The sequence below is a fragment of the Camelina sativa genome, chromosome 20, assembly GCF_030686135.1.
Source record: "Camelina sativa cultivar CO46 ecotype springtype chromosome 20, ASM3068613v1".
Taxonomy (NCBI): Eukaryota; Viridiplantae; Streptophyta; class Magnoliopsida; order Brassicales; family Brassicaceae; genus Camelina; species Camelina sativa.
In genome coordinates, this window is record NC_141899.1 from 30,548,255 (window position 1) to 30,573,937 (window position 25,683).

The 25,683-nt window shown below is 34.8% G+C and overlaps 2 protein-coding genes and 1 non-coding gene across 3 annotated transcripts; 1 reads left to right on the forward strand and 2 right to left on the reverse strand.

Moving 5' to 3' along the window:
- Positions 1 to 679: 679 nt before the first annotated feature.
- Positions 680 to 2,343, reverse strand: LOC147919652 (uncharacterized). The gene has a single exon (XM_087504038.1). It carries the CDS (start codon positions 2,341 to 2,343, stop codon positions 814 to 816), a length of 1,530 nt encoding a protein of 509 aa, XP_087360164.1. The 3' UTR covers positions 680 to 813.
- Positions 2,344 to 10,562: 8,219 nt separating this feature from the next.
- LOC104771612 (uncharacterized) lies at positions 10,563 to 14,250 on the reverse strand. The gene is made up of 3 exons (XM_010496165.3): positions 13,875 to 14,250; positions 13,590 to 13,768; positions 10,563 to 11,447 (listed from the first exon to the last, which is right to left on the reverse strand). The coding sequence occupies exons 1-3, from the start codon at positions 14,160 to 14,162 to the stop codon at positions 10,790 to 10,792; spliced, it is 1,125 nt and encodes a 374-aa protein (XP_010494467.1). The 5' UTR covers positions 14,163 to 14,250; the 3' UTR covers positions 10,563 to 10,789.
- Positions 14,251 to 25,079: 10,829 nt separating this feature from the next.
- On the forward strand, positions 25,080 to 25,186 carry LOC147919653 (small nucleolar RNA R71). Its single transcript, XR_015594219.1, has one exon. It is a non-coding gene; the product is annotated as a small nucleolar RNA R71 (small nucleolar RNA).
- Positions 25,187 to 25,683: the final 497 nt, after the last annotated feature.

Genomic DNA, 25,683 nt, shown 5'->3' on the forward strand with positions numbered 1-25,683 from the left:
AAATTATTGCTATGGAAATTCTAGATGACTTCACGATGAAGTTAACTTCTACTCGCCGTCTTCAGCAACCTGAACAAATAATTGTTAGTGTAACCGACGATCATATACAAAACATTAAAAATGTATCAAGTGAGATTGTTACTTACACAATGAGGTCGAGTATGTTCAGGCTGTCTGCATTTTGAACAAGCATATTGCTTATGAGACTTCCTCGGCTTGCTCCCCTTTTTACGTGACAGTTCTAGCCATGTTAGCCAATGAGAATTTTTTGCCTACCAGGCTTCCGCTTCGGTATGGGAGGTATACATCGGATATTTGGCCCAATTGGACCGTGCTCAACATTGGGCATGATGTTAGCTGCGTACTACGCTTAGACATAACATTTTCTATAGTAAGCTTCGACTACGGTAGACATATGACATCCGCTCGACTTGGCAGCCTTAATTGCATGTGAACATGGTATTTTCTCAACATCAAACACCCGCATGAACAAGATTTTGCTTCCAAGTCAACCAAACAGTCACGTTGCCAACCCCTAACGTAGAAACGCCAACCATCAATGCGTTCTACCGTCATCATATCTGCGTAATGCTCCATTACGGCCAATAAGAACTCAACACCCTAGTTAAAAGTGGTTGTCAGACTAAGTGCATCCTCTTGCTTTTTCCAATACCACCTACCTAACTTTTTCGTAATAAACTCAATGAGATATGTGATGGGATAACCTTTGGCTTTCTTTAGCATGGAGTTGATAGATTCCGCATTGTTGCTAGTCTTGATGTTGTATCTATCTCCTGGACAGTAAACCCGAGACTATAAAGCTGGATCTGCCTCATTCAAGTACGCTGCAATGGCCGGATTTACGTTAGTAAGGGAAGCCATGTAGCGGTTGTAATCATCATGCGTATGCGCATATGCTGTCCCTTTCACCAAGTATATCAGTTGCTTCCCATGGAAATTAGAAATTATGTTTTGTTGGAGATGGTAGTAACATATCCCTTGTGTTGCCCATGGCATAACATTGCGACATGCTTTAGCTATTGAACTGCACCTATCCGAAACTACTACCAGTGGATATTCATCCGAGATACACTCACTTAATTTGGTGAAAAACCAATCCCATGAAGCATCACACTCTGAGTCGACAATTCCAAAAGCCAACGGAAATATCTGAAAGTTACCATCCTGTGTGCAAGCGACTAGCAATATACCTTCATACTTTCCGGTGAGATGGGTCCCATCAACCACAATAACTCGCCTCACGTAATTGAAACCACGGATTGAAGCATCGAAAGATAGGAAAAGGTACTTAAACCTATGCTCGTCATCAACAACAAGGTCAACGACACTTCCTGAGTTTGACTGCTCTATTTTTCTAAGACAATAAGGCAACTTCGCATATCCAGATTTGACGTGTCCTCTCACATATTCCAAGGCATATTGTAAAGCCCTGTACGAAGTTGTGTAATCCAATGTCATGCCGAACATTGTCCTCATTGAATCTTTGATATGTTGTGGGACAACACCATCTACTATTCCTACCCGCTCTACAAAAAGCATCCCAATATATTTGGAGGTGCAACGCTTACGGTGGGCTACACGGTCCACAATAGAACATGTATGCACGTTCAGATATTTGGTGACCCAAAAAGTGGTTGGATCATTCTTCACAGTGGCCACGACCCTCCACGTGCATCCTGGTACAGAGCATATTGCCACCAACCGAGACTTTGTGGACTTCTTAATTTTGAAAGAGAATTTTAACATAATAGCGGTCAAACGTACCTCTGTTATGACATCATGTTTGCATGGAAAGCATTGACCTACTTTCAGTTGGTCTATCCAAGGATTATTTAACTGTCCATGAATACCACCAACAAACGGTTTCCTTTCTTCAGCATATACATCCAGGTGATCTCCATCTTCATCGTCATCTTCAAATTTCCCGTACTCACTGTAATCAAAATCCATGTCATCAACATCTTTCGGCTTCTCATTTGTAGTATCATGGAGAGCTTCTTGACATTCTTCTACACATTCATCGGCACCTGGATCTACGTCGTTACCAAATTCATCTGTTGGCTCCCCATCGTCAATAGAACGAGAGTTGTTTATATCATTAACACATTCCTTAACCGGCTGTCCATCCATGCATCGCGTAGAGACGCAAAGGCGAACAACATTCCTACTACTAAAATCTATCAAGTTCTGAACTGATCTATCATTTGTGACATAGACATGAGGGGTATCTTGGGGCAATTGCTGAAGCATCATCTCTGTTAAGGGATACGATAACTGAACCATCTCTGTTTTTTTGTCAATCAGATAATCTTCTACAACCATTTCAAGAAGCTCAGCGTATGTACAACCGTGTCGCTAAAAAAACATTCTCCCACCTTTGCGTCCATCCATATCAAAATGCCAAGACCCATTTCTCGTCACCCATACTTTGAAAACAACAGGTATTTGCGCCATTTACCTGAAAGAGTAAGCAGCAAGTCAAATACTCATTACATAGCTGACTATCCGTAGAAGTCTTAAATCAATAACTTAGATGCCTAACAAAACCAAAAACATGATTGATCCAAAAGTATAATATATTATCATGAAAAAAATAGACATAGGCAAGTACATAACCGATACAAAACAAATGAACTACAAAATCAAAAAGAAAAATTTATAAATTTCAATTAAACACTATTTCAATTATACAGACTTCACAGATAACTCCAACATTTTAACTTCCTAAATTAGTCTACTTTAATGACCTAACTGCCTATGAAAACCAAAAACTTGATTTCTCCATATGTATAATATGGATTCATGTAAAAAACATACAGAGGCAAGTAAATAACATATATCAAAGAATACAACAAGAAAATCTTAAAAATTATTCACCAATTTGCAATAATTTGGTTTTCAAATTTTGCTGACTTCATGTTGACGTCAAACGGATAGATATAAACTAGACTATACGAAGATAACTTCAAATGAAGTCTATTTTTTGTGGTCTATTTTTGCAATTACAATTTAACAAAGCAGACAGCGGATGAAGTCTACCAGAACCGGTTGACTTCTTTTGTGGTCTTCCTTTGTTAATTTTTTGGTCAGTTTTGCAATTAAATAGATAAAACTAGGTAGACTTCAATGGAAAGTTCAATCTGTTAACTTCAATTGTAGTCTACTCTGGTTATTTTTGTAATTGACCAATCCATTGACTTTACAGTAGACTTATGTCTAACAAGTAGACTTCATCTATCCGTCAACAAGAAAATGTAAACTTCGTCGTGGTTAGTTTTGCAATTGACCAAGTTTGACTTTTGCCAAGTAGACTACGTACGAAGTCTACAAGAATGATGACTTCGTTAGCAGTCTGCCGTGGTCATTTTTGGGGTTGACTAACATTTTAATTTTTTAATTAGTAGACTTCTTTTGCAGTCAACTAATTATTTTAATATCAATAATATTACGGTCAATGCTTAAATATTTTGGTTAACTCCAAAAATAGTCAGTATAGAAGTCTACTCGTTTATTATCGTAAGAAGACTTAGTCTAGCAGTCATCACTAAAAAGTCAAGAATTTGGTCAATTGCAAAAATACACCTTAGTAGACTGCAAACGAGGTATCGGTTGGAAATATTATAATGCAGTCTAAACTATATTTTTTTTTGTTTTCAAATGAAATTAAGGAGACTGAAATTTTAGTCTACGGGCTCGAAAGTCGATAAATTTTAAATTACAAAACTGACCACATAGTAGACTTTACATGATATTATGACAGTTGGACTAATAAATGAAGTCTAATTTCGACAAAAAAAACAAAGAAAATCATGAAATCTACCGGAAAATAACCTTATCGGTGGTGGTTTCGCAATGTCAAGCACCAAGGACGTCGTCTTTAGTCACCACTGAAGAAACACAACACCAATTTTCCTTGTTCACGAGATATAACAAGATTAACGAACTTTCAATTTTTTCGATTAAAATGGAGAGGAGATGGAAGAAAATGAAGTTCTCATAGCATTGGATGTTATTTAAGCTCACAAATTGGGTTGTTGAAGCATTATGAGCTTCAAATTTAGTTGTTCATGGTTGTTGGAAAATTGATGTCGGTGGCACAACCGTAAATAAGAGAAGAAGATGAGGATATGAATGTAATAAACATTTTCGCAAGAAACTCAAATAAATCAGAAATAACGGCATTTCTGTGAAAAGGGTTTTCCATGAGACGGGAAATGAAAACTATTAGCCCCACACGAAGTATGGCAGAGGATTTAGTAGGGCGAAAGTGACAAATGTTGGAGAGAGAAAAAGAGGGGTCTAGTCATGCAATTGACTCAAGTTAGGGGTCCAATTTTGTAACCGTCCCCTTTTAAATATCAAAATTTTAAAAAAGATTGTTTGAAAGAGAACAAGGATAAACGGAAACAAATCCTAAATCAAAATTTTGCTATTTTTTTTTTAAATCATTTACCAAACTCACATTATGAAAGTGAAGCAAAAAAAAAATTATATATGATACAGCGAATAAGTTTTCACTTGTAAAATTATTTTGAACGATTGTGAACGATTCTTAAACCTGAAAACTAATCTTGCTTTTAATAAATTTTTTATAGGCGATTAGTTTTTTTTGAAGAAACAAAACTCAAAATCAGTTTTTTTTTCTTCCAATTACCCTTTTTTAATTAATATGCCGATTATTCCAAAACAGATTTAGTTTATTCTTAATTATATTCCATAAGTATTATTATCATTATATTATATTTAGAGAATAAAACATGTGTAGAAATTTCCTTATAGATATAAGGTATTGTTTTTATTAATAATGTCATGGACTTTATAAACAAAAGACCTATTTTACATACACAATTATCCTCAACTTATAAATACAGCCTAGATACAATAGAAGAAAAAAATGTGGCCTAAATATTTTAATTACTAGATTAGGACCCGTGCTAGAGCACGGATTGAATCCTTTTATATATATTATAATTTTAGAATAAAATATGATTCCGAAGATCACAATTAATGCTAAATTAGGACCTTAAAAACTTTTAAAATTAATTATATAAATTATATTTTATTCTTAAATTATAATATAAATAAAAGGAATTTCAACCCATGCTCTAGCACGGACCTAATCTAGCATTAAGGTTTAATTTTTAATTTCTGAATACGATCCCAAAGATTATGATTAATATTGTTAAATTAGCGAGATTTGATTCCTTTTTATGATTAAGAGTATATTTTATCTCTTTAATAACTTTTTTATTGATGTAGTTTATCAATAAAATCTGTGAAAAATAAATTGGTAATATTGTGATTCTAGATATTTGGAACTATATATGTGATCTTCCGAAAATAAAGTTTGGAATATCCATGAACTATCAATTTAGAATAACCCGTTTAAGATTTTCTGTTACAATTAAGGTTTTATTTGTTACAATTAGTATATGGATTAATTTATAATCTATGGATAACCTATTTGTAACTATTTATTAAAATTATAAAATCTACCAAAACAATGTTGTGTACTTTCATTTTATTATAAAACGGATTGGTGGCTTAGGGCAAATGCTTTTTCCTCTTAACCTTATGCACGGCACTGATAACACATATACTCTGAACGAAAATTTGAAATATGTTTGTTTGTTAATTACTGTTACAATACATTAGATAGATAACTCGTTAAGATGTACGTTTATTATTATTAATTATGGACAAGTTCGCAATGTTGCACGCTTATACGTAAATTCCATTAACATTATTATGGGGATATATAAACATATTGGAGACAAATAAATCACAATAATTATTAGCGAGTAGATAATAAAAAACTTTCACTGTATAATAAAAAAAAAAACGTAAAAACCTTAGACTGCCTCCAAAATTCTCCATATAGGGAAAATGCCACATCTGTCCACCATTCAGGAATGTAGCAACAGCTTTTCATTTCGGGCGGCTGGCGTACTTAAGATCGTGTGTTTTCATGACATTCATGAGCCATCTCGGCGGATGAGACTACGAGGGTGGAGACGCGGCCGAAGTGAAGGAGCATGAGCGGTCCATAACAGAGGCTGAGAGAATGGAGGAAGCGGTGAGGGTGGAGGCTGAGCTTGTGAAGGTTTCCTATAACTGGAAACCGCCACGGAGACGGTGGTGGGTCCAGTTTTGTTGTCGATCGTTCGCCTAGATTGTGATTTTATGAAAATAAGTGCTAAGAAGGTCGATACGCATAGTGATATTAACAACGTCATTTCCATTTTCGTTCACAACAACTATTTGAACATGATTCACGTGGTATTCGTAGCTGTCGCATACAGTAAATCAAATGTCATTGTTTCATGATATAACATAATATAATTAGGTCCCGACCCTTAGTGTTACGGAAAGTTCAACTTTTTTTGTTCTTTTAAAAGTATGAATACCTTTCAGTTCTAAAATATAGCTTTGTAAAAGCCACTCACTGTACATACAGTAGTTTTCTTGGCAAAAAAAGAAGTAAAAAGTAAATAAATTTAAACAAGGGGAAAAAAAAAACCGCACTTCACTATCCTGTTTCTTAATTATGGGCAGTGCTACTACTGTATATTCTCCGATACCATCATTTCTATGTCTTCTCTGTTCAATTCTACCATGACTGATGACTACTACTCGGTCTTGAACTCTTGATTTAAAATATTCCTCGAGTGAGAACCATATATAATATCCTGATATAAATCTTGTCCAATACAGATGATATCCTTCGCTAGAAAGCTTTCATTATCATTTGACACAAGGGAAAAACATGATACCTCTAGGTTAGTTGCAAACGCATGTGTGAACTCCGTTAGTCCTTTCTTGTATATGTGTTTCAAATATCTCCAGTCTCTTTTTCGGTTTTTCCAAATTTTTGTACATCCTGATCCACTCTCTAACTTTATATATCTTGTGTCCAACTTTGTAGCTGGAAATGCGTCGAAATTAACCAATATACTAAGTACTAACCCGCGGTAGATCGCGAGCTGAATATTTTTTATGGAAATCTATAATAATTTATTTGTCATTATATTATTTATAATAGCTTGTAATTGAAAATTCATAAGCGCTATTCTCGAATTTTTTGATTAAGTCCTTTTTAAGGCCAGTTCCCATCCTATCATCCTATATACTCCCTCCGCTTCATAATATAAGATATTTTAGAGATTTTTTCTTGTTTCGTAATATAAGATGTTTTCAATTTTCTAGATAACTTTTAGACTGTGTATTGAAATAATGATTTTGAAGGATTTTATGGGATTTAGGAAATTTGAAAATTTTGATAAATTTTAGGGAAGTTGATATGATTTATGGTAAAATTCTTTCAAATCCCACCTAAACCATGATATTTGGATTTCTGTATTCTTAATTAAACAAATCCTCACAAATCCTCCAGAATCCCTAAAACTTATTAAAATCCAAATCCACAAACTCTTTTGAATAACAGTGGATTTTAAAGTAGATTTTTAAATCATCAGTTCAATATCAGTAGATTTTAGAAGACATTTTAAAATCCATGATTGAATAACATAGGATTTGTAACTTTTACACAAATCACTTAAAATGTCAAGTTGAATACACCCCCTTAGTAAATATTTGTATGTGAGATTTGATGATTGTATTCTAGTAATATTGTGGTGAGTAGTTTTTTTAAGTACTGTATTTGTTTTATTTATTAGTATATTCTTATTTTTAGTTATGAAAATATTATGCGTGTAATATCATTTTCGGTTAAGGAAATAATCGTTCAATCTTATAAGATTTTTTTGTTAAGGGGATATCTTATGAGATTTTTTGGTTAAGAGGATAAAGATTTGTAAATAGATTTAAATTAAGTCGATCAATTATCCATGTAACCCGCGATTTTGCTGATTAATAATAAGATAGTAAGATGATTAATTATTAATTATCTTTTATACCCTCAACAGTTTTAATCTTTATTTAACAATTTCTAATGGCATTTGTATGTAAATTTTACACTTTTTAAGGTTATTTTTATTTTTGTACTTCTCAATTAATATAGTAGGATATAGGACCATGTCTTGATAATTCTATTCTAACAAATTACCTATTATTTTTCAAAGAAATTGTTTTGTCGGTAGTTCCTGATGAAAATAATGGAGATATTAATAACAAAAAAATAGTCTATAAATAAACATATCCTCTATATAATAAAACGGAAGTACACAACATTGTTTTATAGACTATGTAATTTTAATAAGTTGGTTACAAATAGGTTATAGATTAAGTTTTATATTATTTGTATAGTCTGGATTTATTGTTTCCAAAAATCTTAAACAGAATATTCTAAAAAAAATCATTTGATATCATCTAACTTACCATATTAATTTCCTTTATTAAATTATTCATCAAATAAAATCTTTTGATATCTTACTTAACATATTAATTTGTTAATTATCATTATACTTCACCTCTCATTTTTATATATGAGTCTATTTTGTGAAACAAATAAATTATCATATTATTTATTATAATTAAAAATAGTTTTATTTCCGGATACACCATAAGTAGAATTTTTAAAAACAAATATAAATGACTCAATCTATAAAATATTCAAGTTTTAGTAATATTATTCTTTGAAAATAATATCTATTGAATTAAAAAAATTACTGAGTAACGGGTCAAAATTTGAATATTTAAATTCAATTTTATACCTTTTTGTTGAATTTTATATAATATAATAAATTTTAAATAATTTATTTTGAAATACTTTTAAAATATTGAAACTTGATTTAAAAGTTAGAAACTATAAACACTCTAAATTGGTTTGTTATAGCAATATCAATAATATGTCACTATAATATGAAAGAATTTTAAAAAACCAAGTATATTAAAACAAAAAGTATAACAATATATTAGATTACTCATAATATAATAACTCGCTTTAAAAAAATCAAATTCACAACATAACATTCAAGTCTTTATGTCTTTTTTCAAGTCATCATATTTAGCATATGATTTTATTGCATAATATTTTATTCAAAGAAACTTTTTTAAAAAATCAAATAAATTATATTTAATATAAAAATTACAATATAAATAAAATAAATTTTAACCCGTGCTCTAGCACGGGTCTTAATCTAGTATACTATTAAAGCAGAAATACTCATGGACTAACTTTTGGACAATGACTTTGTTTTGATAGATTTTAAATAAAATGGTTAATAATCAAGAATTATTAATACATTAGTATATCATGGAATTAAAATTCTCTAACCATTCAAATTAGTTGAATCCTGTACGGGTCATTTAATACCCGATTAGTTGATCTGATTTTCTCGTCAAACATTAACCATTGATTTTCAAAATTAAATTAAATCTTGGCCATTGATTTTTTTAATGTTTTTAATTTAATTCATATATTTTGATTTCATTAACTGCAAATCTAAAACAATCTTTTGAGAAAATCTTGCAAAAATTTTAGTTGATTAGAATATTTAATTAACGAAAACATATACATCAGAATTAAATAACGGAAAGGTTTAAATACATAATAAATCAAATCTAAATTTCTATTTTTTTGTAAATATTTTAAGAAAAAACGAAAAACAAGAAAAGAAAATTACTGTTAATATTTGTGCATATTTTTCCTCAAAATTTTAGGAACATATAAGTAAATCCAATTTAATTTTGAAAACAATTAACTAATTATAATTTAAGATAAAAATTAAATTACTTTAAAAGGTATTTTAAAATAGTAAAGTATTCATTGTAGCCTTAATAATAAAAAATTAATTAATATATAAGATATGTGAAAAAAAAACAGTTATGGGACATTAAAAATTTTACAGATAGGGACGAGATTATATAGGACGGGACAGGACAAGACGGGATGGGACGAGATGTATTTACCATTCTAAAATATTTACGTGTAGGTTAGTCCTAACTAAAACCAAATTAAAATCTGTTATTTGGATTTAACACCTATAAGCATACCACTACTACTTAAAAACTGCAAAACGATCATTGTGTATCTGTTACCGTGCAAAGGATTAGCGATGTCTAAATAACGTATTTATCTAAATATATTTTAATATTTATCATGTAAGTAAACCAAATATACTACTGAACACTATTTAAAATTTTGAAATTATAAAAACACACATAAATCAAAATATTTTATGCATTCGAAATATACATAAACTAATTAAAATATGTGTCATTCCATGCTGTAGCACGGGGTATCACCTAGTAATGATTAAAGTTCAAATACTTTAATGATTTATATTAATATGCAAATAAATTAGCAGGTATCCTTAAACTTTATATTTCTGGTTTCAGTCTGGTGTTAAATTGCATTTAATATATGTTCACAATGTTTATTTTTCCATTTGAAAAACACAATGGATTTAGTAAAAATTAAATCTTTATATAGAAATCATTATTATTTGAAAATTTGAAAAAAAAAAATAATTATGTGGTAATTTTAGTAGATATTTATTTATATCTGAAAATATATTTTTGTATAATAAGAATAACTTGTATATTGAATTAGAAGTGTTTGACAAGAAAAACTAATAGAATTATACAAATGAAAATTAATTAAAATGTTGAGAATAATTGTATTGTAGGTTACGTTTGATACAAACATCAATGACTCTCGGATAAATCAAATATCACTCCAACGTTGATATTGATACTGGAAGGTCTTATACATGTAGCGAATTAAAGCAAAATCAAGTTCTAATGAAATCTGACACAACTTTCCCCTTTTTTAAGTCCTTCAAGGGTTCTCTTTTATATCTTCACCTTAAGCCCACCCATTTGTCCCAGTAAATTGGAGGTTACTCCTTGAAGACTTGTTGGGTTTCTTAGTATTGTTGTTGGTCATAGAATAAGTTTCCCCTCTTCCCCCAGTTTCATGGTTGCCATATCTCATTGGAAAGCCGTCATATTCGAGGTTACTCTTTGAAGACTTGTTGGGGTTCTTAGTATTTTTGGTCATAGTAGAAGGATCTCCTTTCCCCCCAATTTTATGGTTGCCATGTCTAACTGGAAATCCGTCATATAGTGGTCTTGTACCGCTGAAACCTGTGGCGTGACTAGGTTGAGCCACCCCTATATGAGGGCCTTGTACCAGTGGCACACAGAGTCCCAATGCGTTAGCTGGAGAAGCTGCTTGTGTAAATTGAATTGTGATACGACTGCCTTGTACCGGGGTTTGACTGTGTCCTGAGGAAATGTATTGAGGAGCTAAAGAGTTGCTTGCATTGAAACTTATGATCTCATTAGGTTTAGGTTGACTCCCTAGGTTTCCCTTTTGATCCTTGAGGGATTTTTTAGAATTCTTGTTCAATGAAGTTTCTCCTCTTTCGAGATGTTTGTCGACATGAGAGTTTTTGGTTATCTCCTCTAATGAGATCAAGACCTTTTTGACGATATTTCCGATGAAATCACTCTCTGACAAGCTGCAAAAACGAATGAGAACCAAAAAATTGGGACTTTTCTATTAGATTTCACGAAAAAAGAAAACACAAATATGTATAAAGAGAGTACTACTATACCAGCTTAATTATCCAATGAACCTAGCGTTACATACTGTATATAGACATACTTCGGAAGCTCACATTAAAATTTAAAATGTGATAAAAACGTAAGGTATACTATATATCAAATAATCTACTCATCAGAAATTGAACTCTTTTTTTTTTGGTTGTCCCTCGAGAAATTGATTTTAATATAGAAATCCGTAAATCTTAACATGATAGTATGGACCAATTTAGTTTTTAGCTACAAACTCGAAGAAGTAGCAATGACTAAAATATGTCAAGTACATTTCCAATTATATCGAGGAACTTAATTAGTAAAAGACTACGAAGAAATATGCTATTTATATACTTAGAATTCTCGTGAGTGTAGAAGATACACCGGTTGTTGAAAGAGAAGTTCTCTTAGAGAATGTTTAGTCTTCGCGCTGCTTAGCTACTATAGGGACAAGCAAAGCTGTCTGAGGCATTGGCAGTTGTATCAGGGGATAATGATTAGACTTAACTATGGCATAGTAAAATATGATACATTGGTAAACAAGCTCTATATATGTTGATTAAGAAAGGGTGTTTTAGAGAGGATACGATATCAGAAATCACGTTATGCGAAGATTGTGTGATTGAAAAAAACACACAAGGTTAGATTCTGGGTAGTTCAACATGTTACAACTGAGAAATTGGACTATATATACATTCAGATTAGTGGGGTTCAACAATTGGTCCTATGAGTTTGTGTAAGTTCCAATATTTCATTTCAATCATAGATGAATGGTCAAGATAGGTGTGAATTTACTACCTTAAAACTAAGGGGGATGTATTCAAACCATGATTTTGGAGAATTTGATGGGATTTAGGAAATTTAGAATTTTGATAGATTTTAGGGAAGTTCATATGATTTTCTGTAGAATTCTTTCAAATCCCACCTAAACCATAAGATTTGGATTTCTGTAGTTTTAACTAAACAAATCCTCCAGAATCCTCCAGAATCCTAAAAATTATTAAAATCCTAATCCACAAAACTGTTTTGAATAACAGTAGATTTTAAAGTAGATTTTTAAATCATCAGTTCAATAACAAGAGATTTTAGTAGATTTTAAAGTAGATTTTTAAATCATCAGTTTAATAACAGTGAATTTTAATAGACTTTTTACCATCCATGATTGAATAACATAGAATTTGTAAATTTCACACAAATCACTTAAAATGTCAAGTTGAATACATCCCCCTAAGGCTAAGTATATGGCCTTAACAATAATAAGAAAAGAAATTTAGTTTAAAGGTCTTATGAATGAACAATTTTTTGTGCAAGGATCAATGAAAATTCACTGTGATTCACAGAGTGCAATATCATTGGCTAAAACTGCGATTCATCATGGTAGGACTAAACTATTGCAATGAGCTATCATTTCATAAGAGACTTGATAAATGATGGATCAGTACATGTGGTGTAAATTTCAATAACACACAACCCTGCATATATGCTAAATTAAGTTCTACCTATAAGTTCCAAGAGGCTTTGGAACTACTTGGAGCTACAGAAAACTAAAGGGAGTTTAGCCTTCTATCTAAGTTGAGTGGGTTTACTCAGGAAATATGAAGCCAAGTGGATGAGTACATGTTGCTTTGATTTACTTTACATGCAAGTACAAACGAGCGAGTGGGAAAGAGTGAACAAAGATCTAGGTCTCTAGAGGTTTCAAGGTTAGCAGAGTAATTCTGAACCCCGATAACATTGTTTCAATTCGTTACAGACAAGCAGGACATTTCAAACAACGGTTTCATCTCGTAGATGCTTTACAAAGGAATGGGATTAAGTAATACTTCATTTGTTTCTTATAGATTAATGTTTTGGTTTTCTTTGTTTTTTTAACACATATTTATTTAAAATATATTATACTCTAAATTATATTTTTGTGGGAATAGAAAAATAAACTATAACCTAATATACCATGTGGAAAAAACATCAAGAAAATGAATTATTTCAGTTTTAATCTATCAAATCAATCTAATGAAAACAAGGAAAAAAAAAATCCAAAACCAATCTCTTAGGAACAAAGAAAATACCTTTTATCATCGAACACCATCCCAATCTTACCAGAGACACATGCCACAGCCTCTTTCCATCTATCGATCCTTTCTTGCTCATACCGATATTCCCATTCTCGACGCCTAAAATGGTCACCAAACACTCCCACAAGTTGTTTCACACTTTCAGTAGGCACTTTGTAGAAGATTGGAATTGCCTTGTGAAAGTCATATGCATTCGAACAGTTAGTATACCATTTTCTCAAAGTATGCATATATATACAACATTAAGCTTCAACATATATATATTGTCATAGATCACACCTTAAGCTCGCCTAGATCTGCACGTTCACTTATCTTCACAAGCTCATCCAAGCACCATCTTGATTCTGTGTACCTTTCCGAGAACACAGCTAGCGCAATCTTTGAATCTTTGATCCTCTCGAAAAGATTGCTTATATTTTCACCCGTGCTCTCTTGCTTGTCTGTAAAGGTATTTATCCCATTCCTTTGTAAAGCATCTACGAGATGGCTGATGAAACTGTTGCGCAGCTCCTCCCCACGAAAATTGATGAAAACTTGATGTTGTGGAGGCTGGACTTTACCGTCCATTGGAGAGTTAGTGAGAGTACTTTTACCAGACGAAAATAAGAACTAAAAAAAGAAGAGTACAGTATTAGGGTTTATTGGGAGTACGTGGCTAACCTTTTATAACCCAACCAAAGATGTATACGCTTAGCCGTCAACTTTGAAAGGAGTCATAAACACTCAACAAAGTCTTTCTTTAATGTAAATTTAATTACAAACAAGAGAGAATAAGAGATATATATATATAATGCTTAGAACTAATGGTTCTTCCATTGGTAAAAATATTTTTAAATAGCAACATATAAAGAAAGAGTGTGATAAAACATTTATACAGGCACGCCTATAACTATCTATATATTTTGATATTAAACATATATGTTGATCATAAAATTCAAATAAGTGATTTTAACACAGTTTTTGTTTTGCACTTACAACGGACTAGTGTGAATCAAAACCTTAAAATCTACGAAAAAAGCTTTAAGTGCTTTTAATGAAAGCTTGGATTTGGGTGCACATATAACAATAATTTAATGAGAAATTTTCGAGATCCGATCTTAATTTATAAAGTTATATCCGACCGAACACATTATTAATAGACTAAAATGCGCAAAGAAAAGAGTTGCTTTTGTTAATGTGGCGCACATGGATTGAAATCATCTTGTCTGCTGGTGGTTACTCAGTCCTTACATCGGATTATTTAGACTTAAGTTGGTAAACGGAAAAAAATGAAGATTATTCAGATCAATGATAATCTAGATCTTAATATTGTTATTAGATACCAATATAAACTCGTTTAATATAAAATGTTAGTTATCTACATGATAGAGAAATACATGGTACAAAAATTGATGGATTATGAGACATTTAAACTATATGGGTAAAACCCACATTAAACTCTTTTAGATAACATATATATGTTCACACTAAGCCAACTTTACCATGTTAACACGATGAGTGATGAGTCACCCACTTTGTAATAGTTAAATTATCCTTGTCTTTATTTTATTTTCTTTTGTTTAATCTTGTCTTTCTATGTCAGAAACCCTCTTGCTATTTTCTAAATGTAAGTATTTATTTGTTATGGAGTGGAAATAGTCATTTTGTTTTCCTATAATCCTAGGTGCATGATAAGTTATAAGGATAGACACTACTAATGTAAGATGGCATAAGAGGAAGACAAATAAATAATACTTTCTTAAAAAAGCAACCAATACTTGACTCATGTCATGATTTTCCTTTCAAAAAGTTTGTTTAAAACTCTAAGCTTAGTAGATTCAAAAAAAAAAAAAAAAAAATTAGGTAAGACGAATAAGAAAAAAATTAGTTATTTAAACAACAAGCATTCAACTAAGTTTGTATCGAATAGTGACAGATAACGACACTAATACAACACACAAGCGATATCTCCTAGCAAGAATATATTTATGGGAGAATTACTAGTTTGACCCAAATTGAGCAGTTAATTGCTAGATTAGCTCCTAAAATTTGAAGGTCAGTTGGATTAGTTTTTTACTGAAAATACTCTTTTTTTGCTTTGTTAGGAAAAAAAAGTCAATAATACCCTTGGTAAAAAATTCCTTCAATTTCGTTTTTTATTTCTTTTATAAAAGTCTACCATACATATAATAGCAGATTAATTTGTAAGTGGCATATTTATTGTTGATGGCAGTTTTTTTCGGCAGACTTATTTTAGATGGCAGATTAATTTGCAGAATTTAACGGCAGATTTGTTTTCTATGGCAGATTTATTTGAAGTGTGTAACGACATATTTTTTGTGGACATCAGATTTTTTTAATGCGACAGACTTATTTATAAAGTCATGACAGATTTTCATTGTTTTAGTCAAATTTCTAGGAATTTTGTGGCAGATTTTTTATGATTGTTGTAACAGTTTTATTTTTTACTTAAAAAATCTGTCACATTGCGACAGATTTATAAACGTAAAAATAATTGTTAGTTTGACATCTAGTGGTGATAGATATTTTTTATGTTATGACTGATTTTTGGATTGAAGGAAAAATATGTTGTTTGGTAACAGATTTTCGAAAGTCTTTTTAAAATTGCTATATTGACTCACATGAACAATATACGTTATGGCAGATTTTCTTATGTTATGACAGTTTTTTTTTTCCTACTAAAAAATCTGCTGCTTTTTTTTCTCTTGTCATCTGATAGAATAAAATATGAGAGTTTGGAAACAAAGTATAAGAAACAAAAACAGAGATCACACTTGATACTGAGGTCAGTCGACCCTCCAAGCGAAAAACCAAAAAAAACCAGAAAACATCAGCAATTAATTGCTCCCTTCATTGTCTCTTCTTACTTGATCATGCAGCCAGGCCGGTCCACCCAGCGACAAATAAGATTGGAATCTACCCTCGCGTGTCACACTCTTCGCTATAGCCATTGCAACCTTATTCGCTGATCCATTAACATGATGGCATTTCCAATAATCAAAATTTAAGCACAGCTGTTTTATATCCTGCAACAAAGCCTCATATCGTGACCACTCACCCGGGTTATTGATAGCCTTAATTGCTGCAGCATTAAATTCACACAAATTATTTGTTCATGTCAAAAAATAATTTTTTTTTTAAAATAGTAACAAACTACTAACCTGTCCGTGCAAATCTGAAACAAGATCTTTTTGGTGTGGGTGATGAATGATGATGAATGTATGCAATGAGATATGAATGGATGGATGGTAAGGTGTTTCAATTCCCCTTATGCAGTTGCAGTATAAGAGGTGTCAATCCTAAATGAGTGTTTGTGAACAATTAAGATATGTATATGAATCTAAGTTAAGCCAAATGCAAAGATTGTTTGTCACTAACAATCCTAATATGAAAATGTAAAATGCAGAAAGTAAACTACAAGAACTAAGAGCTAAATGCAAATAGAACAGAATGATTGCAGTAGTTATGAACCAAGAACAGAAATAAAACTATGCTAATGAACTGATGCAAGACAATAATGAACAGGACAATGAGTAAATGAAACAGAAATGCAAATAGAATGATACTAGAGATAAGACAGAACAACTACAAATCATAAACAAGAGTTCTGGGGATGAACTCGAGCTAGCACTCGATCGAGTGTAGATCGAGTGCAGGGTCGAGCTAGATAAATCCGGGAAACAGAGCAACACAATAAAAACAGAGCAATGCAAAAACGAATCAAACAACAAGCAAGCAACAGGATTAAGACTTAGAAATCAATAAACAAAGAAGGCCTTGAGGAGGGATTCATGGGCTAGACTAATGATTGAGGTTATCACACTTTGGCCAACAAATCTCAAGCAAAGCTTTGAGCTAATCTCTAGACATATAAATCTAAGACAAGTTTCTTCCACTCTCATGGCAAGAATCAATCAAACCTATGCATCTCTAGACTTGTTCTCACAAAGTAAAGAATCTACACAAGCAGGCATTAAGCAATACATCTCATACCAAACAAGACCTCTAATCTCTTAGCAAGCCTAATGGTAAGCTCTCGATCTAGCCTTATCTATGCTCCTTAAACATTAGTGTGATGCTAAGATGCTTGAAATCAAACCCTAACCTCTCAGTTCAGGATTAGCATTAAGAACATCTAGCCTAGAAGAGATTCTACCACAATCAAGCTTGACCAAAGCAAACAAACCTCAAACACAGCCTAGCCTAACCCATCTACAAGATCCTAAGCACTACTCACATGAACACATGATTAACATCAAAGTCATAAACCCAGAAAATCTCGAAACTTGCATCAAATGAAAGATAAGAACAAGATCTACAATGTTGCAAAAGGAATCAAACCCAAATTCTTAATATAATTAAAGTTATGGAACCAACAATATTGAAGAATCTTAGAGTTTTCTTAAAAAGGGTACAAAATCTAAGAAAATAAAAAGGCAAAGGGAATAATTACTTAAAAAGTAAAAACTAGGTTTCTGACTCTCTAAAAAGGTTGCACACTTTGGTGGCTGCAGGTACAAGGCTTTATATAGGAGAGGAGGTGAAAGCCCTAAAAACACTAAAAGACAAAATAGTCAACGGCTCGGTCAACTCGACCTGTGCTCGGTCGAGTGGCAGGTCGAGCTGGCTTCTCTCGTGCATTCTCCACTCGGTCGAGTCCTCCTCAGCACACGGTCGAGTGTCTGGTCTAGTGTGAGGTCGAGTTGGACTCTGGACCTTGGTTCTTCAGCCTTAACTCTCTTGCTTTCCCTTCATGATTGGCTCACTTCTCCTCAGCATTGCTTCCATGCTCCTTAAGCTCCAAAATCACCTGATTATGCATGAAAAGATGCAAATGCAATGCAACTAAACTCTAATGCATGATTAGTGCTAAAGCTACACAATAATGGCCTAAATGGATAGAAAAAGATGCAAAAGATGTGAATAAACTAAGGGAAAACATGGTAAAATATATGAATATCAACACCCCCAAACTTTGTCTTTGCTTGCCCTCAAACAAATAAGCAAGACATAAGAAGGTAAGTGAGGTGTGAAAGTGGGATCTCATCTCCTAAAGCTTGCAAATAGACCATCTAGAATCAATGTCCAAGTTACTAGTACTATCATGCAAGGTGAATGAGCTGTACTTAAAGATTTTAGACAAACATATCACAACCTTTATTGATTTGAGCCTTAGTTATCCACATGCATTCAAATCAACCATTTCCTTTAACATTCATTAATCAAGAACATGAATCAATTCTATGCAAAGCTTAAACTCATTTGGCTTGGTAATAAAGGGTTTTGAGACAATGATGGTCTCTTAGAGTGGGGCTTGTCAAAATCAAGGTTTTCTCATAAAAAAATGGATTGAGCTTTAGAAGAATGCTAAAGGTAAGAACACCTAGACACATACAAGAATAAAACCTTGTCTACCCAAAGGCACCCAAAGTGTTTATCCTATCAATCTAAACCCAAATGATCCTAGTGCTACCCTTTAACTTCTTCTTTTCTCTTTCACCCTTTTCTCTTTTGGTTTTCAAGTCTTAGGAGAGGTTTCTTATTTGATTTTTCTAGTGGGATGGGGGATTCTCACTTATTTGCTATGGTTCTCTTTTCTTCTTATTCTTAAGACATACACGCTTTTTGCTAGACTTTTCTTTTTTTCTTTCTTTCTTTTCTTTAACTAGAACCAATTTCAATAATCTTTACTTCCCATCCTTTCACTAGATTTTGCTTAAACACACTCTCCTCTTTAAAGACTCTACCCTTTTGTTTTTCTTTTTCCTCTTTTCTTTTCAAAACAGCCAAGTCCCAAACCCAACAAGTGAACCACCTAGTCCTATCTAGTTTGAAAAATGCAAACTAGAACTACACAAGGTCTTACTCTTGTCAGTTCAAACCTAACACTTTCTACCAAGCTCAATCCCAAAATAGGTCTTACACACTCAAGAATAAATTTGGCTTGAAAGAAGGATAGGTTAAGGGTAGGGAAACTGATTCTTAATGAGAAAATCAGCTACTTGGATCAACAAGAGTGGTAAAAGGAAAAAGATGATCCAAATATGTATATGGTATCCATGAGTTTAAAGCAATGCACAAGTTGATAATTGAAAGTCAATATTAGGTTCTTATAAGTAGGAAATGGCATCAAATCACAACATGCTTCAATTTAGACTAAATGCAATGCAGGAATTCAAGGCTTGGTTCAATCTTATGCTTCTAACTACTCAACTAGCATCAAAGTACTATTAACTTGGGCATTGATCCTAGTCTAGTGAATAAACAAGCTAACAAGGAAATACTCATCACAGATCCCTAATGCAAATATTATACAATCCTAAATGAAACATGCTAAACAAGATCCTAATATGCAATGCAAACTACATGAACACTCTTTTTTTATAAGGATTTTTTCAAAAAAATTTCAAATTTTTAGGGTTTTTCTATGCCTTAGATGATTATGCAAATACTAATATGAAGATGCTAAAAATTTGAAATAAGAACACCAAACACAATGTCAAATGCTATCTCAAACCCTCCCCCAAACTTAAATCACACAGTCCCTTGTGTGAAAGAAATTTGATTGAAGATTCAAGACTAAGAGAACTAAACAAAATATGAAATGCAATGATATTTACAAGTGAAGGTGATGGTGGTACCTTAGGGATTGTGGAAGAAGTTGTCCACATCCATCTGCATGCTGTCATAGGAGTAGTTGGGGTCTTGTTGGTGACCTGGAGATGGAGTTTGGGGCAGCTTGACGATGGCGATCGACCGTGACTCGGTCGAGTGCGTGTCCGAGTAGGGGGGTCGAGCTGGACCGCGAGTGTCAAAATGTTGACCTTGCTGCTGGCAGAACTGCTGGTAGAGAGCTGGATCCATGTAGTATTGAGGTGGGATGGGAGGGTATCTTGGATAACCTGGATAAGCAGCTGGAGGTGGGAAGCCATAGGGTGATCTGGGAAGGTGCTCGGTCGAGTACGTCGGTGGTGCTCGGTCGAGTGGGTGCTCGAGTGACCCGGTCGAGTGCCTCGAAGACTGATGTTCTCGGGTACTTGAGCTCCTCTTCCTCTGATTTGGCTCATACATTGAAGCCCTAGCTGGTTCCAAAGGGTTTGCAACTCTTGAAAGTGCTCTAGTTGAGCTACTTTTCCTCAAAGGACTTGATGGTGAAGGTGAAGAATTTCCACTCTTCAAGTCAGCAACCTCCTTCTTTAAGCCCTTAATAGACTTAGCCATGTTCGTCATCTTCTTCTTCAGCTTATCAAACCTCTTCCCATGCCACTTGTTCCATTTTTGCAAAAGTGTCAACCTCTTGCTAGTCTCCCTAACTCCTCTACTATCCCTTGGGTTGGGCTCATAATCCTCAAAATAAAACTGCTCCTCCCCATCAGCCACTTGTGCATTCCCAGCTTCCTCAACTCTAGTTTGAACTACTCCATCAAATAAGTGCTCCTCAGCTGGCCAAAAGTCAATGTTGGCTCCTTCTTGAATGGTGGTGAGCTCTTGGTTAGGCAAGATCAATTGTTTCCTTCCAAGTGTAGGAAGCTCAAAATTGAAGATGTGATTTCCTTGATGCATCTCCTTGGCTAGGATGAGAGTAGAGGTGAGGTAGCTTGAGTCAATCCATCTTGGTGAGTCCCTTTCTCCTCTAAGTGGGACCTTGGCAGCTTGTAGAATTGGAGTAATGATGCCTCCAATGGTTAGTGCTCCTCTTGAGCCTTTGTTCTCCAACTTGCCTACCCAACTTCTCAAATGTATCATATGGTCTATGAGCACCATTGCAAGATCAGTCTCTACAGTGCTCCCAAGGATGATGGTCCCATCTCTTGCTTTGAGGATGATCCTATTGAGAGCCATATCAATCATCTTTAGATCCCCCTCATTGATATTTCCAGTTTCTTTCCTTGCAAAGAAGGTGTTGGCAAGAGCTTTGTGGAAGTACCTTAGGACTGGACTCCTTATCCTTGAGCTCTTGGAATTGGAGGATGAGTAGAGTTTGTTGTCCCCAATGGTTTCCCAAACTAAATAGAGCTCCTCTCTTGGTATCATCAAGCTCCTATTTCTCCCAACTTCAAAACCAAACACATTGGCTATCTTTCTCATTGAAAGCTCATGCTTCTTCCCCTTGATTGTGAAGGAAATGTGACCAGCTCCAACCTCAACAACCTTCCTTGCATATGTATGCAACTTGACAGTGGCTAGGAACTCACAACTTTCTTCTTTGTAGCCCTCCATGCAAAGCCCCATGAACTTGGTTAAGTTACTTTTCTCAAAAACAAACTCCACATCTTCATCAATGGCAAGCTTCTCCATGGTTTCTTTGTGAGGATATCTAGTCCCCAAGAACTCCATTCTCATGAAAGCATCATAAAGCTGCCTCTTTGACAACCCACAAGATTCTGCTTCCCCATCATCCTCTATCTCTTCTTCTTCACTTTCTTCCTCACTCTCATTTTCACTCTCCTCTTGCTCAACCTCAACTGTTGGCCTCTTCCCTTTGGCATTGTGTCTCCTCATAAAATCATTGAGAGTTGGCTCCCTTTCCTCCTCACTTTCATTCCTCTCAGGATCTTCCTCAACTGATTCTCTCGTTGGACTCGGTATCTGGCTCGACTGGCTGCTCGAACCACCACTCGGTCGAGTGCATGATCGAGTGGGGCGTCGAGTTGCCTTTCCAGCTTCTCTCCTTCTTTCAAGGCCAGCATCACGACGTTCCATGGAGGTTGCAGCGGTTTGTTGAGACTTCCTGGTGATCTTAGAAGACATTTTCAAAAGGAACTGAAAGGAATAGACTCAAAGCTCAAAGTTAATAGGTTAGTGACCCAAAAACTTGAAAGAACAAAGCTTGAGCAAAATATGAACTTTGAGAGAGATTTTAAAACTTGAATTTAGTTGTTTTTAGCAAATGAGAGAGTGTGAGAGGTATAGGATCGTGTAAGTCCTATTTAAAGAAGCTAAGGGGACAAGGAGACAAGGGTGGAGCGTCCATACCATTCAAATTTGAATTGGGAATCTTTGACTTGCTTTTGACTGCCACTCGACCCCACACTCGACCAGCACGTGGTCGAGCTCCTTGACCCAAGTTTGAAAATTAAAAATTTTTCTTCCTTTTCTCCCTCCACTCGATCATTCTAGAAGAATGGGAATCGAATGGGCCTCACTCCTTCTCCAACTCGGTCGAGTACCTCTTGTGGGATGGTCGAGTGGGCCTGCGAATCTCCTTGCCCAAGTCCAAATCTCTCCATACCCAACTCCATTCTCACTAAAAGGCCTGTCCAACACAAACATAAAAGAAAACACATCAAAACTACTAAGAAATTAAACCATATTTACAAAGGATACCTTAGGGACTTCCTCCCTAGTGAGCTTGTTTAGAGTCACTAAGCTTGACTTTTGGTTTCCTTCTTAAACTTGGTCTAGATACCAAGGAGGTGATGAAATCCTCCCTGGAACCTCTTGGTCACTGTGAAGTTGATCCTTGATCACCTCACCCTTAGCACACAAACCATACTTCTTCTTGATTTTGAGCCTTGGTCTTGCTTTCCTCAAAGACCTCTTGTTCAACTTAACTTGGAGATCCTTAACCATACTAGACAGCTCTTGAACTGACCTCTTAAGCTTTTCCACATAATCTTCTTGAAGAGAGAGCTCAGCCTTTGGAGTTGCCTTATCACTTAAGACCTCTTGACCACCTTTGTCTTTGATAGTAAAAGGCTGATCATCAATGGTAGGAAGGTTGGTTGGGTTATAGATATTGAACTTCATAACTATACCCTCAGCAATATTCAAGGTCACAAGACCTTCCTTGACATCAATGACTGCTCCAACAGTGGCTAAGAATGGCCTCCCAAGGATAATAGGATCTTCAGGTTCCTTGTCCATCTCCAATACCACAAAATCTGTGTGAACCCTTGCCTTCCCTATCTTGAGTGGGACATTCTCCAACCTTCCAACTACTTCTCTGTTTGACCCATCAGCTAGGCATACATGGAGGTTGGTGGATTTAAAATCAGTTCTCCCAAGCTTTTGAGCTATGGAGTATGGCATCACACTTATTGAAGCTCCTAAATCACAAAGGCATTGGTTGTAGTGGAGGTAACTGATTGTGCAAGGCAGATAGAATGGTCATGGATCCTTAAGCTTAATTGGGATGATCACTCCTCCAAGGTTCTCAAGATCCTTCTCATCTTGAGCTTGAGCCTTCTTCTTTGACAAATCAAGCAAAAAATCTCTATAGAGAGGATAAGGTTCATACTGTTCCAAGGGAGGTCCTCTCTCCTCTTCTTGGTAAGCAATGATGATCTCTTGAATAGCCATCACTTCCTCTTGTTTCTCAACCACAACTTCTTCCTTCAAAACCCTTACTTCCTCTTGTTGCTTAGCCAACATCTCCTTTTTCTTAATTATTTCCCTTAATTCCTTGATCCTTTGTGCTTTGAAACGTCCTGGGAATGGTAGAGGTGGTTTGTAGGCAGGAGGAATGTACTTAGCAGGTTTAACAGCTCCTGATCCCTCAGCTCGATCGACCACTCGATCAGGCACTCGGTCGAGTGCTGGCTCGAGTACCTGGTCGAGTGCAATGACGGATTCAGATTTCTCTGCACAAACTTCACTCAAAGCTTCAATAACTGACCAATCCTCCCCATCTTGAACATCACTGTCCTCAGTGACTTCCTCATCAGAGATATGGATGGCTTTTGCAGTAAACTCCCTTGGATTTTGAACAGCTTTCCATGGATTTGGTTGGGTTTAGGAGCAGAAGTAGAGGCAATGTTGCTCTCCATATACTTCACTCTAGAGTTGAGACCTTCAAACTTCATGTTAAGGTTATTATACTGGGATGTGAGCCTTTGATTCAATTCAGCAAACTGCTTGGCTTCCTCAATCTTTCTTTGTGTTTGCCCAATCAACAACTGCTGCATCATGGCTCTTAAGTCTTGTTCATGGCCTTGGTTAGTCTGAAACCCTGGTGGGGGACACAACTGAGGCTGGAACACTTGATGTTGTTGTTTGGGGACATAGTTTTGTTGTTGTTGAGGCTGTGGAGGTGGATACACTTGGTCTTGAGGGTTAGCCACATTGGTACTCCTATAAGAGAGATTGTTGTTCTTGAAACCCCATTGGTTGTAGCCTTTGAATCCTTCCTGGTTTTGCATGTAGCACAACTCAGCAAATTCAGTCTCCCCCTCTTGAACTGGAACCTCTTCTTCACCAATGAAGTGAATAGACTTTTGTTAGCTAAGAAGGATCTTGTCAAGCTTCTCATTGACCATCTTCAAGTCCTTCTTGTACTTGTCCTCTTGATCAGTTGATGATGACCTTATGGTTCTGTCATAGTCCTCATTATAGTTGCCATCTGACTGAGCAAGATTCTCAACTAACTCCCAGCCTTCTTCCACATTCTTGTTGAGGAAGTTGCCATTAGAAGCTGTGTCAAGAAGCATCCTGATCTTGGGAAGCACTCCTCTATACAATGTACTCAAGAGTGACTCATTGCTGAAGCCATGATGAGGGCATTGAGTCTGGAATCCTTTAAACCTCTCCCAAGCTTCACAAAAGCTTTTATTGTTTCTTTGAGCAAACCCAGAAATTTCATTCCTCAATCTAGCAGTCCTTGCATTTGAGAAATTTTTTGCCAAGAAAGCCTTCTTGCAAGCATCCCATGTGGTTATTGCTCCAGTAGGAAGAGTCTTCTCGCAAAAGTGTGCCTTATCTCCAAGTGAGAATGGGAAGAGCCTCAACTTGAATCCATCTTCACTCACTCCATTGATCTTTGTAAGACCACAGATTCTGTCAAACTCATCAAGATGATCTAGTGGATCCTCCATTGGCAACCCATGGAACTTGTTGGCTTGAATCATGGAGATCAATCCACTTTTGATCTCAAAGTTGTTGTTTGGCACTGTTGGAGACACAATACCAGCCCTTTGGTTGTGGGTGTTGGGTGCATCTCCAGCACCAATGTGCCTAGGTCTCTGCTCATGGTTAGCTTGTTGCTCCATGATCACTGGATCCTCTTGCTGAACTTGAACTACTCTTCTTCTCTGATTTCCCAAACCCTTTTGCTTCCTATGGATGTTGTCAATAGGCCTTTGAAGATTGT